Raw genomic sequence first — 19,592 nt, 5'->3', positions numbered from 1 at the left:
GGTGTAAACGTAACCTTTAAAAGGAGGAAATAAAACATGTCTTGTGTAAACCATGAGGGATGAGACACTGAGGAGAGACGTTATCGGACAGTAAAGGTCAATATGAAGCTTAGATTTCCCTCTGTTTGATTTCAGAGGAGGAGAAGAAGAGTTCATGTTTGTGGTGATGCCGGCCGGGTCCCGTGTTTGTTGACATCCGTGTTTGGAATGTGCAGTATAGGCATACAGAGTGAAGCTGTTGGAGTATTGTACAAAATATCTTCTCAGAAAAGACCACTTTACTCGCACTACAAAATATATCTATAAAATAATAATATTAAGAAGAATCAGAACATTGACAATTGATAATCATGTAATACTTAAAAAATAGAAATCAGATAGAAATGTGTCAGCTGTTTGCTCGGCGAGAAGAGACGTCAACAACGACAACAACGACAAGAGAAGGAGGAGGAGGAGGAGGAGATCTGGAGTACGAACGCTCTGATTATGGCTAAAACACTCTTAGATTATTCTCCCAGTCTGTCCCACTGTATACAACAGACACAGGCATGGAAACCAAACAGTGAGCAAATTACACCTTTCTAAAGATTGTCATTTGCCTATTTTTTTTCTTTTATACAGTTGTATTTTTTCTCTGTTGCTGTTCCGTAGTTGTCTGGCTTTGAAGTAATCTAACCTGGGCTCAGAAACACGTAGAAAACCTTAAGAACATCTTCTCTGAGGTTGACAGAGGACGTCATCGCAAAGGAACCAATGAGAAAGTCTCGAATCCCACCGGCCTGGCTCCTCTGACTAACCAGAGTCGTGCGTTACAGCCAGTTGAAGGATTTCTGGCCGCCTGCTGTGTATTCAACAACATTTTATGACTCTGAATGCTCTGAGGTCAGTGATTCAGTCTTTTGCTACCGTCGGCCAGGAGAGAAACCTTTTGGGACGATCTCAGAGGTTCACCTGTGTTTAGTAAAAATGACAAAAAATCCCAGATCCCATTTCAAAGAAGCAGATTTTAGCTTAAATAATAATCACATTCTGAGGAGGAAGAAGAAGAAGGGGATGGACTGCAATAAGAACCTCACCTTCACCTTCTACAGAGCGTCATAAGCTGCTCTTTTTTCAATCTTAGAACCCAAAGTGAACAAAATTGTATTTTTTTCCAGTGATTGAAGCTTTTAGATTTTTAAATCCCAAATGTCATGTCTCTCGTCTAACAGAGAGTAGGGGTTAAATTGTATTAAATGTTCATCTCAACTCCTGCTGCAGCACTATTCCTTTCTTATCATTTAAAATGTGATATTATCCTTCATTTCCTGACAACACTTATACTGTAATTTAAAAACTATATGGCTGTAGATCTGACGGTAGGACTTCCTTCATTTCTTGAAAATGCATTTTGGAGTTTTGAGGTTTTTTCATTGCACAGCAGCATCAATGTTTTTCAGTCACTTCTGAAGGAGGTAAAATGAACGGTCCACCTCGTCTGTTCAGCATCAGACTGAATCCATCAGGGTCAGGATGCTGAGATTGAAATTCTTTCTGAAATCAGCTGAAATGAACCTGAAACTGAAAACCGCTCTGTCCTGCTTTGATCTGAGGGACCTTCACACACATTATGAGCATGTCAGTATCACATCACCTGCTCCACAGCAACTGCACTGCTGCCAGGCTGCAGGATTCATTTGCAATTTGTCGAGGTTCACACAGGTTCTCCTACTGCCAGACTTTAAATCAACTTTTTTTCATGCAACATTACAAGGTTTCAGTGTTTCAAAAAACTGTTTACAAAACTGCCTCCAAAAAAAGGGTGAATTGATTGTTTTTGTGCAGATGTGATCAGCAGGGGCCCTCGATCTTAAAGGTGGAAAACATCAATGATACTGATGGTGATGAAACACCGACCTGTTCTCATTAACTGATGTGTGAAACAGGTCCCTCAGACAGAGCAGCCAGTGGATCAGTCAAACTGAAAAGGTTTTCGATTGAGCACATCTGGACCGATCCAGGTGTCCCACAGACAACACCGAAAACCAGGCGGACTCAACAAAACCATTGGCAGTATCTGAGAGCACAGTGAGGATCAAACAGGAGGAGAGAAAGACGGGACGTCGGTGTCCTTTAAGTCTCATGTTGGGGTTTAGGAAGGCGGTCGCTCCACACTCACATCAAACAAAACTCCTGAATATGACCCCGAAGTAAAATTTGGAAGAAAAATTTGGAAGTAATTAATTGTACCTCAGAGGGTCTCACCAGCTTTAATGAGATTTGTATGAATTTGATATTTTCGTCTTTTTCAAATCTTCTTAACTTTTAGGTAAAAAATAAACTGAATTTATTGTTAAATGCTACTCCACTCAAAAGAGCATTGAATAAAGGTCATACTCCAACATGTGTGACTTCAGTGACATCACCCCCCCCCCTCCTGTTTCTCTTCTAGTTGGGTCATTCTTTTTTCTTTTTGCATATTTCTGTTGTTTGTGTAAGTGATCAGAACACTTTGAACAGAGTTTCCCGTTTTGAGACAAAAAAAAAGAGAAGAAAAAAAAAACTTTTACAATTCTACATCTACATCTGTCATGTTCCATAAATTAAATAACTCACATTTTCCACATTTCAAACTAATCTGAACTTGACGTGGTGGTTCTGACATTGCACACAGATGTAAATCAGTCAAAGTCTGAATGGAGGTTTTGTGTTTACGGATACAGGTGTGAGCTGCTTTGACACCTCCTGAATAAATGGCTTTCACATGTTCCCACAGCGCTCGTCACCCAGTGTGTATGATACAGATTTCACCATCACTGTGAGCAGCCTGTCGCCAACACAAACCATCTAAAGACCAGTGAATGCTATGATTATCAGCTGCATTGCAAAAAAAAAAAAAAAACAACCCCACCACACCTCTTCCTTTGCTCTCAGCAGTGCAAGTTGGGGGGCAGGTGAGGGGGTCCCTCCTGGGAAACATGCATACACACACAGAGAGCCTCCCCCTTTAAATCACAGATGACTGTTGCTCTGCTCAGTGTGCAAATAGGGAGCAAATTACAGTGACACGACAGTCGAACTGAGCAGAAACCACAGTCGATGCACAGAGCGACGCCTTAGGAGGAAATAAGCCACGTCCGTCTCCTGTACGACAGCTGCTGAGCGGGAAGGAGCTGCTGGACGCATCACATGGTTCAAAACACCCTTTGATAGAAAAGTCAACAAACTAATACCACCAATTTATAATTCCAACCAGAAGATTTGCCTTATTTTAGCAACTGTCCCAAGAGACAAAGCTAAAAAGTGGCAATAACAACATCACATCTCCTTAAAGGAACAGTTCAACATTTTGGGAAATATGCTTATTTACTTTCTTATTAAGAAACTAAACGAAAAGACTGATATTTCTTCCATGACTGTAAATATGAAGCTAGAGTCAGCAGGTGATTAGCTTAGCTTAGCACAAAGAATGGAAACAGGGGGAAACAGCTAGCCTCTGTCTAAAGGTAACAGAAACTGCCCACCATCACCTCTAAAGCACATTTATCAACACATTATACCTTGTTTCTTAAATCCATACGACAACCAAATGATTTTTTTAGGGGCTGGGGGTGGGGGTTATGTGACGGGACTATTTCTTGTCCAGGAGCAGTTTATGGTTATATCAGTCTTCTCATCTAACTCTGAGCAAGAAAGTGAACAAACAGATTTCCCCAAATGTTGAACATTTCCTTTAATAAAGAGGCTCTGGCTCGACTGCACAGAACGACAGGTACAGCAGAGGCCTATGGGATCAACCAGGTGTCCACTAAATATCATTTTCAGGTTCTCACTAGTTTGGCAAGACAACAAAAACCACCTTCATATGGTATAAAAACAACATGGCTGAAAACAAAACGTGATCATTTCATAATGAAGGATTTTAGTCTCTTTTCTTTGCCTCTGGACTAAATTCACCAAAACACATCTCCTCATAAAACAGTTATTCACAGAAGTATTGGCCCCGTTGAGTGGTCTGAGTGTGTACTGAGTGTTGGCCTGATGCGGATTGCTGTGGTGAACGTGCAAGACTTGCTAACACATCCCACCCTGTGCCCTCCAGAGGATAAAAACATGGAAAAGAAAGAGGGAATTCACAGTTAGAAAGTCACAAAACACGACATTAATCAAGCCCTATGAAGCAAAAACAAAGAAACCAACCAACCGGTCAGAGAGAGCAGAGACGAGTGAGTGGACAAAGGAGAGTTTTCCCCAACAACAAACAGTGAGTCTTTGAGATGTTTTTGCTTTGTCATGGTCGAGCTGAAGTTGCAGTCGAAGTCGTAGGAGGTTGGTTGGTTGGTTGGTCGGGTTCCCATGGGGCACTGCGGCCAATGCCCGCCTTTGTTGAGGTTTCAGGTCTATGGTAGAAGGTCCGGTTTTTGTATAGCAGCAGCAACATGAAAGTTCATAATAATAATAATGATAATAATAATAGTAATAATAATAATAATCATAGTAATGGCCAGCTCAGAGTTTAACAGACAAAGACAGTCAGACAGAGCAGTCCTCCTCTTCCTCTGAAACCTGGACTGGACCAGGCAGGAGAGCAGGAAGAGGAGAATGTTTAGGTCCACGAAGAAGAAGTGTAGAGTAGGTCCAATGGAGAGAAGAAGAAAAGAGGGAGTGAGGGAGGGAGTGGAGGGGTGTTAAAACAGAATCATGAGGTTTCGTTGGCATTACATCTACATTTGTAAAAAGTAGAAGCGGGAGGTAAAACTGCCACCAGCGATCAACATTGAACCCCCCGATTTCATTTAAGAAATACCCCTCCACACACATACACACACCCACCCCCACCTCCACCTCTCAGAGAAATACACTCCTGTCAACTTCAGCTCTGATTCTTCTCAAGTTTTCAACATGAACTGATTATATACAGCAGCACACGAACAAACCCGCACAGATGACAGAAAAGTTGAAAGATCTGAAAAGTTCACAACATCAGTTCTTGAAATGCTTCATCGTTTCCACATTACAGGTCTTTTGCGCAATAAAGTTCGATTCTCCCCCCAAAACATAGAAACCTTGAAGACATCAGGTGGTGAAGTAGAAGTAAACTGGCTTCTGGTGGGAATGTTACCATTCACTTGCAGAGTGTGTGTGTGTGTGCGTGCGTGTGTATGTGTGTGTGTATGTGTGTGTGTGTGTGTGTGTGTACTTGTTTGGGGAACTGAAAATGGAATTGGCAGGTCTGATTTGAGGTATTTCCTGGTGGTCAACATGGCGTCTTGGATGCATAAGTAGCAAGTTGCTCCCTGGGTAAAACGGGTAAGGATTAGGGGCGGGGTGGGGTGGGGTGGTTCAGGGTGAGGTTTTAGGTGAGGGAAAAGTGCTATAGGACACAGAGAGCTTATATACAAGCGAGCACAGAAAAAGTTTCTCTCCTCCTTTCTTCTTTTTTTTTTTTCTTCCTTTTTTAAAACCAAAAAAAACATTTTTTTGTCATTTCTTTTCCAGCTCCCGTCCTCAGGCTCCTCCGGACTCAAAGTCTTCTCCATATTTAGTGCTATCTTTTAAGATAAGTCAAACTGCTTTTCTTTCCTCCAGTCACTTGGGAAGAGTCGCAAAAAAAGAAAAAAAGAAACTCCCACAGGACTCCCATAAAAAAAAAAAAAAAGAACAATTAAATCTTCAATCGAATCAAAAGCAGTCATCATTTAAACAAACAGCTTCAGTAGTACTAATTCAGGGAGTCATTATTTATTCTGTTTTAAACTGTTACGATCATAAGACAGTATTGGCCGGAGCCCGCTTCAATCAAAACTCCCTGGGTTAGAGCTCCACAGGGGAAACTCAAAAACTTCACTTCTCCACCCACATGGGTACAAAGTCTTTTATTTTTCTTCTTCACGCCTCTTCCAGGCTACTCGTTTCCTCTTTTCTCCCCTTCCTCCTCTCTCCCCCTCCTCCACACTCCTTCTCTCAGAGTGTAGTGCTGATTGTGAGGTGCTTCCAGAGAGGACAGGAAGAGATTCCTCCAGGGTCCAAGTGCTCTGCTTTTTTAAAAAAAAATTTTTTTCCTCTCCTCAGGTAGAATTGATGAGTTGAGATTGTGGCGGATTGTTTTGGGAATGGCTGGGCATGGGATTGGTTGCCCCCCCCCCCGCCGCACGCCACCTCTGTCCCAATTTCCCACTTTTTTTTGTCCCAAAAAAAAAGTGCAGAGTCAGTTTGCAAAGAGAAGGCAGATGAGGAGAAAACAACAAACACAGGTTTAAGGAAGTCAGAGCAAAAACAAGACAGGGGGACTCAGACAGACACAAAACAAACATAATGGAAAGTGTGTGTGTGTGCGTGTGTGTGTGTATATGTGTGTGTGTGTGTGTGTGTGTGTGTGTGTGTGTGTGTGTGTGTGTGTGTTCTCCCACAAATCAGTTCTGCTGCAGGATGAGGTTCTCCAGCTCATCGGCTGAGCGCAGCAAGAAGGCGGCTGACTCTCGGTAGCCGGCAATCAGCTGACGCACGGCCGTGATCTCTGGTTGGCTGAGCTGGGTTGAAGCCCCGCCTCCGCCGCCGCCCCCGCTGCCCCGCCCACCCAAGCTGTTGGTGGTGGCGGAGGAGGAGGAGTTACTGATGTTGGCAGAGGAGAGAGACTTCATGCTGAGGTCTGTGGGACCTGAAGAGAGAGGGAGCAATGGATGGAGAGAAATGTTGATAAAGGACGGAGACAGAGGGAAGGATGGATAAGATGGAGATGATGAAGAGGAGAGGAGATAATGTGTAGGAGGAGGAAGGATACAGAGGAAAACAAAGGAAAAGAATAGGAGGAGTTATGAGAAGAATGGAAGAGGTCAGTCGATATCAGAATATTATAATGTTTTTTCAATTCTGTATATATGTACAATAAACTATGGCTTACATCACACCTCCAGTTTCCAGGTAACAAGAACAAAGCTTCATCTAGCAGCTTAACAGTTTTGCAAACAGCGGCAACACTTTATTAAGAGGTTATGCCGCAGCTTCAGAGCCTACGATTGTAGCTACGCTGTAGCTTTTATCCTCACGTTTTTTCGGGGAGTTTGTCGTATGCAATCTGAGGACAGAGCGTCTTGTGTTGTTTGCTGTGCAAATCTTTCAGGCGCTTGAGGCAAGTTTGTGATCTGTGATATAAATAAAATTGAACTTGACTATATTAGAAAATTGAATTAAAGAAATTGAACACAGTTACTGTGGGGTACACGGACAGATCAATGGTGATATCAACAGATGAAATATGAAGCTCTGCTGTAAATTTAAAACTACAGTCGGTATCTGTGGCGAGAAAACTGATAATCTGCTGCGTCATGTAGAAATCCAGACACTTAACATCTACTGGCTGGATTCTGCTAAGCTGTTTGATAACTGTCACCTTAAAGTTGTAAACTTGTTTTTAGGAGTTAATTATCACCTCATGAAAATGTTCATCTTTGCTGAGTTACATAATCGCACAATTCTCTTTTTATCTGAACTATATCTTTGTGTTGAAACTGAGGGGCACAGAGTCACTAAAGAGAGAACTGTAAATCAGTACAAAAATTTGTCTGAGAGCTTGCGTTCAGTACGTTGACGTCTCCATATTTAAACAAGGCTGACATCACTGTCATGAGTGTGTTGCTGCTTCACACTGCCATCTGCTGTCTCCTTTCACTGCTCTCTCTTCTTCTGCTGCTCCTTCTCATTCATTCCCAAATTACATATTCATTCTGTTTCCCTCTTATCACTTCCTCTTCTTTTCCCTCCATCATCACTTTCTTTTCTCTCTCCCTCTCCAAACTCCCAGCTGATCCTTTTATTCATTCCTCCTTTTCACGATTTACCCTCGTCCATCTCATCTCTCTCTCTCTCTCTCTATCCATAAAGACCGTCTCCCTCTGTCCTCGACCGCCCTCCCATCCTCACCGTTGCTCTGAGCAGCAGCGCCAGTCGTCAGGGAAACGGGGTGTTGCATGGCAGCGCCCAGGCCCGGGTATCCACGGTAACCGTAGCTGAGGCCGGCTCCGTTGATGTAGAGCTGGGTGTCCTGGGAGGAGAAGGCTGATGCGGCCAGGGAGTAGGCAGAGTGAGCGAGGGACGCCGGCTCCCTCAGACCTCCTCCACCGCTGGACGTCTTGTCCAGAGAGATCTGCTCATCCTGGCAGAGGGAAACAGGAAATGAGGGGTATCCTTTTCAAAATACAATACAGGAAGCTGGGTGGCCTATTGGTATTAATTAACCGGGCTCATTGAAGTCATAATGAAAACATTTTAGAAGAATAGTATTACTGATATCAAAAATCAAAAATCATTTCCTTCAGAGAGTCTGACTGAGATTGAAATTTTAAGTTTTGAGTTTTCAAGAAGGCAGCACGACATTAATGTTAATAGCAAAACAGTCACAGTCAAACACACACAGAAACACAGACTTACGTGATAGGCTTCGAGGCGCATCCTCTTTGCGGCGTTGCGTGATTCACTCTCGCAGGCGGCAGCCAGGATGTTCTCAGCCATGGCTGAGGTGAGGTGAGGTGGAGTAGGACGGGTCTGGAGAAAACAGAATATTATAAGAATAAATTATTTGTTCTGTTTACCCACATGTGGCGATGATACTCTGGATTTACAATGTCAGATAGAGCGAAAAAACATTAGTTTACACAAACATCCTCAGGCAGAAGAGCGAGTTTCTAATTTAAACTCTTCATAATAAAAGCTTGACTTTCAGCCAAGCTGAGTGCTTCACTGATTCTTTGCCAAGTCTGGAGGTAATAAGAGAGCTAATGAGCTTCATGGTTTATTCTATTTTTAATTCTTATGTGCACGCTACATTGACAAATGCTTTCCAGTTAGTACCAGTACTTATGCTTTGGTATCCACTGTATGAAAGCTGTAAATCCCTGAGGGCAGCTTTTACAGTGATTATGGAGAGTGATGCTAATTGTATTTGAAGGCAAACTGAGCCTTTTGTGTCACAACCAAGAAAACCTTCTTGAACACCTCAGCACTGTGTATTAACACACACTCTAACACCTGGCTTCACCACTGGGGGGCAGCAGAGACATTCCCATGACTGCTTCACCTTCACATTGTGAAGCCTGTCAGATTCCACACAATATGACTGCATGTAAGACCTCACCAGATGTGACTGGTCAACATCTGCACCTTTCCTGATTTGATACAGTAACAGTCAGTTTCAGTCTCTGCTCTGTGTGAGTACAACAGCTTGAAACTGCTACAGAAATACCGACGATTTACAGCATTAATACACATGATGAGACCTGGTTCAGACTAATTAGATGAGCTGAGGCTTGACTTTACTCGTGGAAACAGGTATAAACTTGGTCTCTCTGGAACTTAAAGAGGATGAGGACGCAAACTCTCACCTGCATGAGGTATACTGGATTATTTAGTTCCTCAGCATCAGTGAGGACCAGTCATTATCCATCTGAGCAGATTGCAACTGTGCTGACAGCATGAGGGTCTTTGTTATATTCTTTCATAATTTTTTTTTATTTCAGTGGATTAATTATCTGTGCCACTGCACACACCCTGCTGGTTCCTGTTGATGTTGTATAACAGCACACACCTGTCAGTTCAAGCCAGTTTGTCACTTAATATCCATCTGACCTGAAACGGCCGTGAAACAAATAGATGCACATAATGAAATCTTTACTAGCTCTTAAATGAAGATATTCTGCACCATGTCACATGTGTAAACTGATGTAAATTGACTGGAGCGTGTTGTTTCTACAGTTACAACCAATTTACCGGCACGTTTTATCATCCTCTCACTAAAGATGACAGTTGTTGGGTGCTGGTCCATGCGGCTTTCTCTGCATGGACACAGAAGAAGTGTTTTACTTAAATTACAGTTATTTTTATAAAATAAATATTTTAAACATTTTAATCTGAATCTGGATGTAAAATAAAATGCAGGTAGTAACAGTCACAATCAGGATTTTTGGAGAAAAACTAAACTCTCTGAATATTAAACTTGATAAAAGGATGAATTGTGTAAAATATTAAGTGAGTCAGAATCTGACTTCTGAGCTGTGGCTGATACTGACAGGAATCACCAATCATGTATTGTAAGATACATTAAATATAAATATTGGCTACTACATTGGGATGCCAGAAATCTTTTATAATATAACTGTATTATTATTGTCATTGTGTTTTTGCTTCTTTAAAGCTGCAAGTATGCTTGTGTTTTAAAACCATCTGAATCCCTGTGATGTGCTAATTCCTTCTAGTTCCGTACCTGCATTAGTTTCTGTGTGTTTTACCAGGAACATGCTAAAAGTTCTCAAGTGTGTTTTTTCCCTTTAATTTTCTTTTTCCGCAGTGAGGCACTCGGGCATGTATAAACAACCAAAAAGACCATTTCCCTGACTGAAGCACGAGTACTGACTGAAAGGTTTTGTTCTCACTCGCGTACGAACACAGATACTGAAGAAACCGTGAGAATAAAAACCACCAGGACACAAAAGACGACGTTCTTCCACTCCGTGATTCCCACAAGAGTTGGACTGAATGACAAAAGAAACAAGGCCAGCAGTGCATTATGGGAATTATTGGCTCTAAACATACTGCAGATCAATTAGACTGCCTCAGTCAAACCACCCATTATATATAGACTGAGAGCAGTATAGAGACCCACACTGCCTCAGCACCTATATACAGTTTATTCATATGATCTGGTCACATCATTTGTTCCAACCATATAAATAATAACTGACACTAAAATCTAATTCTCAGTATTTGCTCCTCTGCAGAGTTTTGGTTAAATGTAGATTTAGTGACGTTACTCTGAAGAAGGTTTCTACATTTAAGATACAGATGTGACTGAACCTGGTGCCGCTGCTAAAATATCACAGTGAAAGGAGAAGTGCACGGCCGTCAGACTGAGAGCCTGCAGAGAGCAGGTCTGAGGTCTGAGTCACAGTAACTCGTCTGCACACACTCGCACTGAACTGAACCTGTTTCTATACAACGCTGCTTTCAGGTAATGTTGGAAAACGCATAATTTCAAATCCCCATTTCAAATCACAACTCAAAACACATCTGTTTAAAACTGCCTTTTCCATCTGATGCCAATTGCTCTGTCACTTTTGTATTGTTTTTATTTTTATATTTCATTTTTATTGTTGTTAATTAATTAATTCTTAATGTGTTTTAATCTCAATTTGTGTAACTGTGTACGGTGTCCTTGAGTGCCAAGAAAGGCGCCTTTAAATAAAATGTATTATTATTATATTATTATAAATGCATGTCACTGCTGCAATATATACAGTAAATGCTCATATATAACAGATACAAATACTGAGACATTTTTGCTGTTTCTAATATTATTTGAACTATTACTACTTCAGCTAATTGACCTGAAACTATAAACTGATCAACAGAAAATTATTTGGAAACTATTTTGATAATCAATTCATGTCATTTAGGTCATTTTTTGAAGTAAATATTCTCTGATTTATTTACATTACATACATACATTTTGTGACATTTCATGAAAACAAAACATTAATGGAGAAAATAATCAGTAGTATAATTGATATTGTAAATATTAATGATAATGAAAATTAAAATATTGATATATTTGTTGAGATAACTAAATAACTAAATACACAGCCCCCAAAACCCACTGATGTACAACAGGTATGGTACCTCCATGCCATTCTTCTTCATGCGTCGGCAGGATTTGAGGTAGGTGCGGATGCGCTTGCGAGCGCGTTCCTGGAACTCTGGGAACTGTCTGCTGCAGGACTCGATGATGGCCTGGATCTTCTCCTTGGGCTGTTTGGAGATGGGTACCATTCGATCCAAGTTCTCGTCCACAAACAGACGCACAAACATCTGCAGGAGTACAACACAGCTGTTAAAGAAAAAATTCTTTTTATGGTTAAACTTAAGAGTTTTATGATCTTGTGTGCGTAGCTGCACACACCCTGCTGCTCTAGGCTGTCGTCTTGTGTATATGAATGTGTCTATGGATATGTTAAAGCTGCTTGTCCACTTAAGGAAGAAGCTGACAAAAACACACGTCTGACATATTAAAGCCTCATGAGGTTGCTAGATGGACGTGTTAGCAAACAGCTGCTTATTCACTCAACCACAGAAACAGTTTCTGTCCACCTGATGAATGAAAGTTCAACCAGCTCCTGTGAAAAATAACAGGATCTTTAGCTGCTAGATATTTCACTTGCTTCACCAGATAGTTGCTAAATGTATCTGTCTGCTGTTGTTTTATATGTATAGCCCTTTTCATACAGAGGTTGTAGCTCAAGCTGCTGCACAGAATCAAGACAATAAAACAACAAGCAATTATAAAAAAGTAATAAATATATTTGGAAAAAAATAAATAAAAAACAGGAGTTTAAGTCAGGTAAAAATGAGAAATAATGACACCTCCTGACTCAGAGACAGTTTCTTCCCCAAGGCAATTAGCACACTAAACACACAGTAAGCACAGAGACTGCGTTACTCTTGTGCAATAGCGTCATTCTGTAATAATCACCAAATCAACTGCTATTCAACTCACACTTCTATTTTTTCAGATGCAATATCATGTTTATCAATATTTATTATTGTGCAATATAATACAACTCGACTCGTATCTGAATGTTTTGTCTATATTTGTTTTTATATCATTTATCTTATTTTACTAGAAATTATCTGTCTTTTTTTCCTATTCACCAATTGAGAAGCAGCGCTCCTAACAATGAAAATAAATCTCTGACGATAATATGAGAGATTGAAAATTAGAACTTCACACAACAAACAAACACATAAATAAATACTGGGGAGGAGTTTACTTTGTATAAGTAAGTAGCTTCTGAAAGTGCTAACTGATGTGGCTTATTTAATCTCTGCTGGTAAATTTGCAGATTTTAGGCAGAGAAGGCTGCGTCCGCCATGTTGTTATGGGTGTGAGAGCAGCAGTGGGGAACTGCAGGACCTACAGGCACAGGCTGGGACGCCCGATGTTAGTAGCTCTGCAATATCAGGTACAGCTATTAAAAGCCAGTGTGAATAGCTGAAATCAGTGTAATGTGCTCATTCTTTTCTGGCAGCAGAATTGTTGTGTGGTAGTGTGTAGTGTGCAGACGGTTTAGCTCCTTGTTTCCAGTCTATCCTATTCACATTACATGTAGTCATTTGATCCATCATTAATACAAGTTTTAAGTTGTGTCCTGTGTGTGTTCCTCCATGTGTAATTAGAGGGAGATTCTGCTCATCACTGAGTTCAATGACAGAGAATCCACTGCTGTGATCAATGAGAATAAAGCTTTTAAAAGAGGAACAGAGAGTCGGCTCTTCAATATTTTCTCTTTATGAATATAAGAGGACGTGTTATTGATCCCTATGGGGACGTCATGTGACACAGAGATGAAGGTCTGACCCAACACACTGTCTCTGACTCACATTGAAGGCCTTTAGTCTCTCGGGATCGACTCCCTCTGTGTCGTTGATCTTATCATTGTCATCATGGTCGTCGTGGTCGTCGTCATCATCGTCGGGGGCGACCTGGGTGCCGTGACGCACCATGGTCAGGTCTTCGGCACTCAAGTCCATCTTCACGCTGTCGTAGCTGCCACCTGAACTGTACTGCGGGGACTAAACACACACACACACACACATTTTGAGAATGAAAACAGGAATAGAAGTAAGGAAATACAAAGAAAGGACTTTATTATACAGGCGAGCGTGCGTTGTATAATAAACACATAAACACACACACACACAAACAGATTCTCTGCCAATCAAGAGTCATTATCAGCTGGAGCACATCCTTCGTCATGTGTCCTTCATCCAACACAATGAACTCAAGGCACTTGTAATTCAGCCCAACTTTAGCTCTGAAGGAGCAACTAAACACCAATGGTGAAGAACTGCTCAAAGAAATGATCATAAATCATCAGGTATTACAGTGATAGATGGTTAACATTGATGCATCAGTTGTTATTTTACAATTTTACTTGTAGCTGCTTGAGGTGGAGCTGGTTTTAACACCTTAACTACACTTAGCTACTTTAGTCCAGTGGTTCCCGAGGGCCACGACAGAAATCTGAATGATCGTGAGATGGTGAAATTCTGCTTCACAAGTTTGTTTATTCAGTTTTGGGAATTTTTCTCTATTTTTTGTTTGTTGTGAAATATTGAAGAATTTTACCTCTTTTAAATGAAACCATTTGAGAGATTTAGAGGGGAAATCAGTCTTTGGTGGAACTACTAACAAATCATAGACGTCTGAAACCTGTAACAAAAGGCCACAAGTAAGTTGTGAGGGGTTTTGTATCTGCATTTTATAATGTTGATATTGATACTTTTAATGTAAAATCTTAAATTGCTACACTGTCAGATAAACGTAGGAGGAAAAAATCAAATATTTTCCTCTGAGTTATAGAGGAGAAGAAGTATAAAGTAGAATAAAGTGTAAATACTTGAGTAAACGAACGTAATTACTTTCCACCACTGACAAACATTAAGATGATTAAAAGACTCTATGAGTATGAAGAGGCCAGTGCAACACTAAATAAACACTAAACACTAAAAATCTGATAGCATTAACATTTCTTTTTAGTTTTAACTAGAGACGTAAATAAAGGCTTGGAGGAAACAGAAAATGAAACTTGATTTGTGACCAGTGCACTTCAAACACACTTGTCCGTGACACATAACACAAGCGCACAGTACACAATGTATGGAGATGGACCTGATGCACAGCGACACACACAAACACACGCACATGTATAAAAGGAGAAAACAAAACAAAAACATTGCAAATGAAAGAAGAAACACAGAGACAAACACACACACAGGCGAACTTTTGTGTGTGAGAGACAAAGAGTGAAAGGAGGATATTCTGACTTTATGAGTGAAAAGGAGTCTGATTGTGAGACTGAATGACTGAGTGTGCGTGTGCATATTGTATGTAGCTGTGTGTGTGTGTCTGGCAGGTAGACTGTCTGGTAGTAACATGTTTCCTTCAAGGCCAGTGTGTATTGTATCAGGCTCTGCTATTCAGCTCCAAACAAAGACGGTGAGAGGAGGAAGTAAGGAGAGAGATCTACTCTCATCACGTTGCTGCTCCTCCTCCTCCTCCTCCTCCTCTCTCCATCTCTCCTCACTTTTGCCTCCATCTTTTGCCTTTATCTTCCAGCGCCATTTAGTGGCCTCTCAAACCTTACAAACAACTGTGTGCGCCTCTCATGTTTTAACAAATATGCCCTAAAGAAGACAACACAGATGTGGCAATTAAAGAAATCAAATGAAGATTTCGTGTTTTCTAATAGATAATTTGAGTTTTTCACACCGAGCATGAATAAATGAAACGAAAGGATTCTTCTGTTAACTAAGCTGAGTGTGTGCAGAGGACAGAAAGCTGAAGACAAGCTGTACTAATGGAAATCATGATAAAACACTAAATTACTTTCTTATTTTGTTAGTTTCTTTATATAGTAACCTTGATAACAAATGGTTCAGCCTCATTTGGTGACATGACTCTTTATACTTTTATTTTGACATTCAACTGAGCTCTCTTCACAAAAACATTTCAGAAATTACTTAACAGTTTACCAGTGGGTGTAAATAAAAACTTCTGACAGTACAACGTTTTTAAGTCCTCACCATTAAATCTCTCTAACTTGCTAAAATTACATCGAACGTGACCTTGCTTTACTTTACTGAATGGGATACTTTAGTATTTTTGGAAATATGCTTATTTGCTGAGATTTAGATAAGAGGATGGACTGCATTGTCATATCTGTACGGTAAATATGAAGCTACAGCCTGCACATGGTTAGCTTAGCTTAGCAAAAAAAAAACAACCAGGAGGAAACGGCTAGCCTGAAGGTAACAAACTCCTCCTCCCTGCACCTCAAGCTCTTTAGCACGTTGCATTTTGTTTCTGTTACATTAATGAGCTTTAGATGTGCAGGCTGGTGGATTTTGTTACCTGTGGACATCACAGGGTTAGCTGGTTCCCCCTGAATCCAGTCTTTATGTTAAGGGAAGGGCTGCCTGCTGCTGGTGGCTTCATACTTAGTGTACAGACATGTGAGTGATCTTCTCATCTAACTCTGCAAGAAAGCATATTTCCCAAAATGTCAACCTTTGGCTTTAATTTTACTTAAAGACTTTTGATGGTTTCTAAGGCCCAATATAACTTTACAAACTCACATTAAACTGACTTGTTTTGTTCTGCATTTCATTTCTTTGCAGGTTTCCTCCCACAGTAATAAGACCTGTAGGTGAAACAGACTCTAAATTGTCCGTTGGAGTAAACATTAGTGTTGAATGTTTTCGTCTGTCTCTATATGATAAGCTCCAGTCATCATATCCAAGTCCAGGATCAGCAGATGAAGTTAATGGATGGATGGATGAATAATTACCAACCTGCCTAAATCAGCTGAAACTTGAATGACAGATGGGGCCTTAGTCAGTAAATGTTATCGTGGACAAGTGCAGTATCTGTATGTGTGAGTGTTTATGTCTGATGTATGGTCTCACCTTGCCCCCGTAGTCCCTGCTGTCTCGGTCCAGTCGCAGCTCGGCGGTGTGTGCGTGGGACTGGGAGTGTGTGTTGGGAGTGTGTGCGTTATGTGTGTGAGGAGTGTGTGTGTGCGGCAGAGGCAGAGGCAGGGCCGGGTGTGGAGCCAGGGGAGGTTTGGCAGCCAGCGGGTACTTCCTGCGGAGCTCCTCAGGCGCACTGGGATGCAGAGCGCCGAGCAGCGCCGCAGCCGCCGCTGACACGGTGACGGGCAGGTGAGAAGTGGACAGGGGCAGACGCTTCGGAGGCGGGTCGCTTAGGTTGATCGGCTGCTGGTCCTCGGACGACGAGGAAGAGGAGGTTGGCGTGCTGAAGTCAAGCGGGGCAGGGCCACCATTGCCATTGACGACCTCAGTTTCCCTGACGATTGTTCCGTCCATCACAGCGGAGGATGGAGGGGTCAGCGCAGGAAGGCCATTCCCGCTGCCGCTCTCTGATGATGAATCATCTGTAAGATGAGAGAGAGACGGAGGTGAAATTTCATGACTGAAAAACACGTTTCCAAACTGCTGCTCCTTGTTTTGAGGTTTTGTTCTGAGTCTGGCTCCAGCAGCAGATCTTTATTCTCCTTCCTGAAAAGCACTAACACGTAACTTCTGCATTTAAATCTAGTTTAAAGAAGCATTCCCACTGTTTTTCTTCAGGCTTATCCAAAGCAAAGGCACATATGAAAGCCTGTGAAACTGTGACACTGTTCTCCTCAGGTCCAGGTCAAAAGAAATTGTTCTTGTTCTGTTAATCACCAAAATGACCTTAGGCAAAACGTAGCTGCTGAAAGTACATGTGACACAATCTCAGTGTGTCAACAACATAACAACAGCAAACACTCCCGTCTGTAATTGAAGCTGCTGATTACAGAGAGAGCTCTTCTTCTGTATGAACTGGTCATTAAGATTACAGATGTCATATGACAGCTGTTACGGAAACTGTCCTCAATAGAGGGAGACGGACAGACAGACAGAGAGACACACACACACACACACACACACACACACACACACACAGTATATTTATGCTATAATTTCATGGCTGTTTTTAAAGTCCAGGAGATGGCAGGCTTCCCTCATGAAGCAGACACATCTGGGTGAGACATTTTTCTAAATCCTAAACCACCTGAACTCTTTGCCTCTGTTCTGCTTTAATGATGGATTGAATGTATTTGTCTGTGTTTGTATAAAGGAGAGACAACACCATTAACCACAGTCTCAAAAATCATTCATCATTACCACGGTTACAGTGATATTATTAGCTGCAGAACAATATCACCATGTGTTATATTGTGTAAGTGGTTATGATTATTGTGTACACCCCTGTATCTTGCAATGGCAGGAAATAATGAAATGGATAATTTTACCTAAATGTAGGAAATCACAAACCGCAGCTGGAGTGACACTGAGGAACAGTTGCTGTCTTCCTGCAGACATTGATGACTCTCACGAGGAAACAATCTTCAAACTGTCTGTTGGTGGCAAATTATTCTGGAAAAAAACAAGCTATGTGCAGCAGGACTGTGGTTGTGTGTTATGAGAGAAGTGCAGTGTGATGTGGAAGGGTACTGTTACGGGATGAGTGGAGCGTGGCAGAGAGAGCCGTGTCTGTTTATTTGATTAAACCCATCCAGTCTGCAGCCCGACCAGACAATAACACAGTCAAAACCCCCTCCCCCCGCCTCAACACGCCACCCTCCTCATCTTCGCCTCATCATCATCGTCAAACTCCTCCTCCTCCCGCTTTCTCTGAATCACTTAAGCAACCGGCTGCCATCACCATTATTACACAGATTGAGAGAGTAAATTACACTCTGAAGCTACAACCAGAAACTTTTCACCTTCTCCTCACCGAGTTTGAGGTCAGCTGCACCTTTATTGCACCTTACTGGTCAAGCTCCTGTAAGGGTGTCATCTCAACCAGTGGACACATGTATGCACATCTATCTATCTATCTATCTATCTATCTATCTATCTATCTATCTATCTATAGGAGGAAGAATACTAAGAGTGTTCGCTGTAAACAACAGCAAAATTCACAGTAAAAAAAAGACTCAGTTGAGTGTATCGACATTTCTCTCGAGGCAGAGCTTCTCTTATCTTGATTTTTGTGGCCGGACAATCAGATACGTGTTCACTGAGTTTTCAGTAGGAAAATCTAACTGAAACTATAAAAGTCAACGAGAAAGAAACAGGAATTTAATTTGAGGGTTTCCGTTTCTCATGAAACACAAAATAAAAGGAGTTTTACTGGTGTTAAATGCTTCAGTATTTATTCTCAAAGCAGGTTCACTATCCATTTTTTCCCTCTCCATCTCTGTCTGTGTCTCTTTTCAGGCAGACAGGCTGCTAAATAAGTGATCATGGAATAAATGGTGTGTGCCAAGCAGGCTAGCAGGCAGGATGGATGCTCGTCTGCCTGACTGTTAGGTTTTATGGTTCTGAATAGACTCCTGGTCTCTAGCCCCACACTGAGGTGGCCTACCTGCCCAGAGACAGAGAGAGGGAGGGTAGAGAGACAGCGCAGCGGCCTACAACTTCCAATTTTACCACAATTTATGGATGACGGTTACATTAGAGCTGCATTTATATCCAGCATCAGTTAAAAGGTACAAATGATGTGAAAGGATGAACGAGGAGATTGTGATTAATTAACACATGGAGACACAGAATGAGAAAGAGGGATGGGATGGGATGAATGAGCTGGAGCTGCAACAGAAATCAGCTCCAATTAAGGATGATTGCAGGACAGAGGGAGGGGGAAGGTCAAAGCAAAAGAGGAAGAGGAGGCAATTTGAATGAGTCAACATTAAAAAAAAAAAAAAAAAAAGGGAGCAGTGGCTGGATTGGAAGGAAAAGAAAGTGATGTATAGAAAGAGGAAGAGAGAGGGGGCTGAGGATGGTATTGACTCTGTCATTCGTTTGGCGGAGGAGGGAGGGAAGGAGGGAGGGGTGGAGCCCAAACCGCTGCATGAAGAGAGGGAGAGATGGGTAGAGAGGCACTGAGGTAAAGAGAGAGAGAGAGAGAGAGAGAGAGGGCAAGGCTATACACTATCGAGGGAGGCACAGCTAGG

The 19,592-nt window shown here is 41.6% G+C and overlaps 1 protein-coding gene across 1 annotated transcript in view; it reads right to left on the bottom strand.

The window, feature by feature from the left end:
- Positions 1-621: 621 nt before the first annotated feature.
- The window catches only part of LOC111644193 (nucleolar protein 4-like), a 147,176-nt gene continuing 128,205 nt past the window's right edge, over positions 622-19,592 (bottom strand). The window contains exons 6-11 of the mRNA XM_087170062.1: positions 16,492-16,979; positions 13,405-13,596; positions 11,647-11,835; positions 8,407-8,520; positions 7,900-8,131; positions 622-6,637 (exon numbers count right to left, since the gene is read on the bottom strand). Coding sequence (XP_087026188.1) covers positions 6,393-6,637; positions 7,900-8,131; positions 8,407-8,520; positions 11,647-11,835; positions 13,405-13,596; positions 16,492-16,979 — 1,460 coding nt within the window. The 3' untranslated portion in view covers positions 622-6,392. The remainder of the gene's footprint in view (positions 6,638-7,899; positions 8,132-8,406; positions 8,521-11,646; positions 11,836-13,404; positions 13,597-16,491; positions 16,980-19,592) is intronic.

Source organism: Seriola lalandi, unplaced genomic scaffold (genome assembly GCF_002814215.2).
Source record: "Seriola lalandi dorsalis isolate HSWRI2012SDOR001 ecotype SW California unplaced genomic scaffold, Sedor1 jcf7180002054927, whole genome shotgun sequence".
Classification (NCBI taxonomy): Eukaryota; Metazoa; Chordata; class Actinopteri; order Carangiformes; family Carangidae; genus Seriola; species Seriola lalandi.
This window is presented reverse-complemented; position numbering and strand designations above follow the sequence as displayed.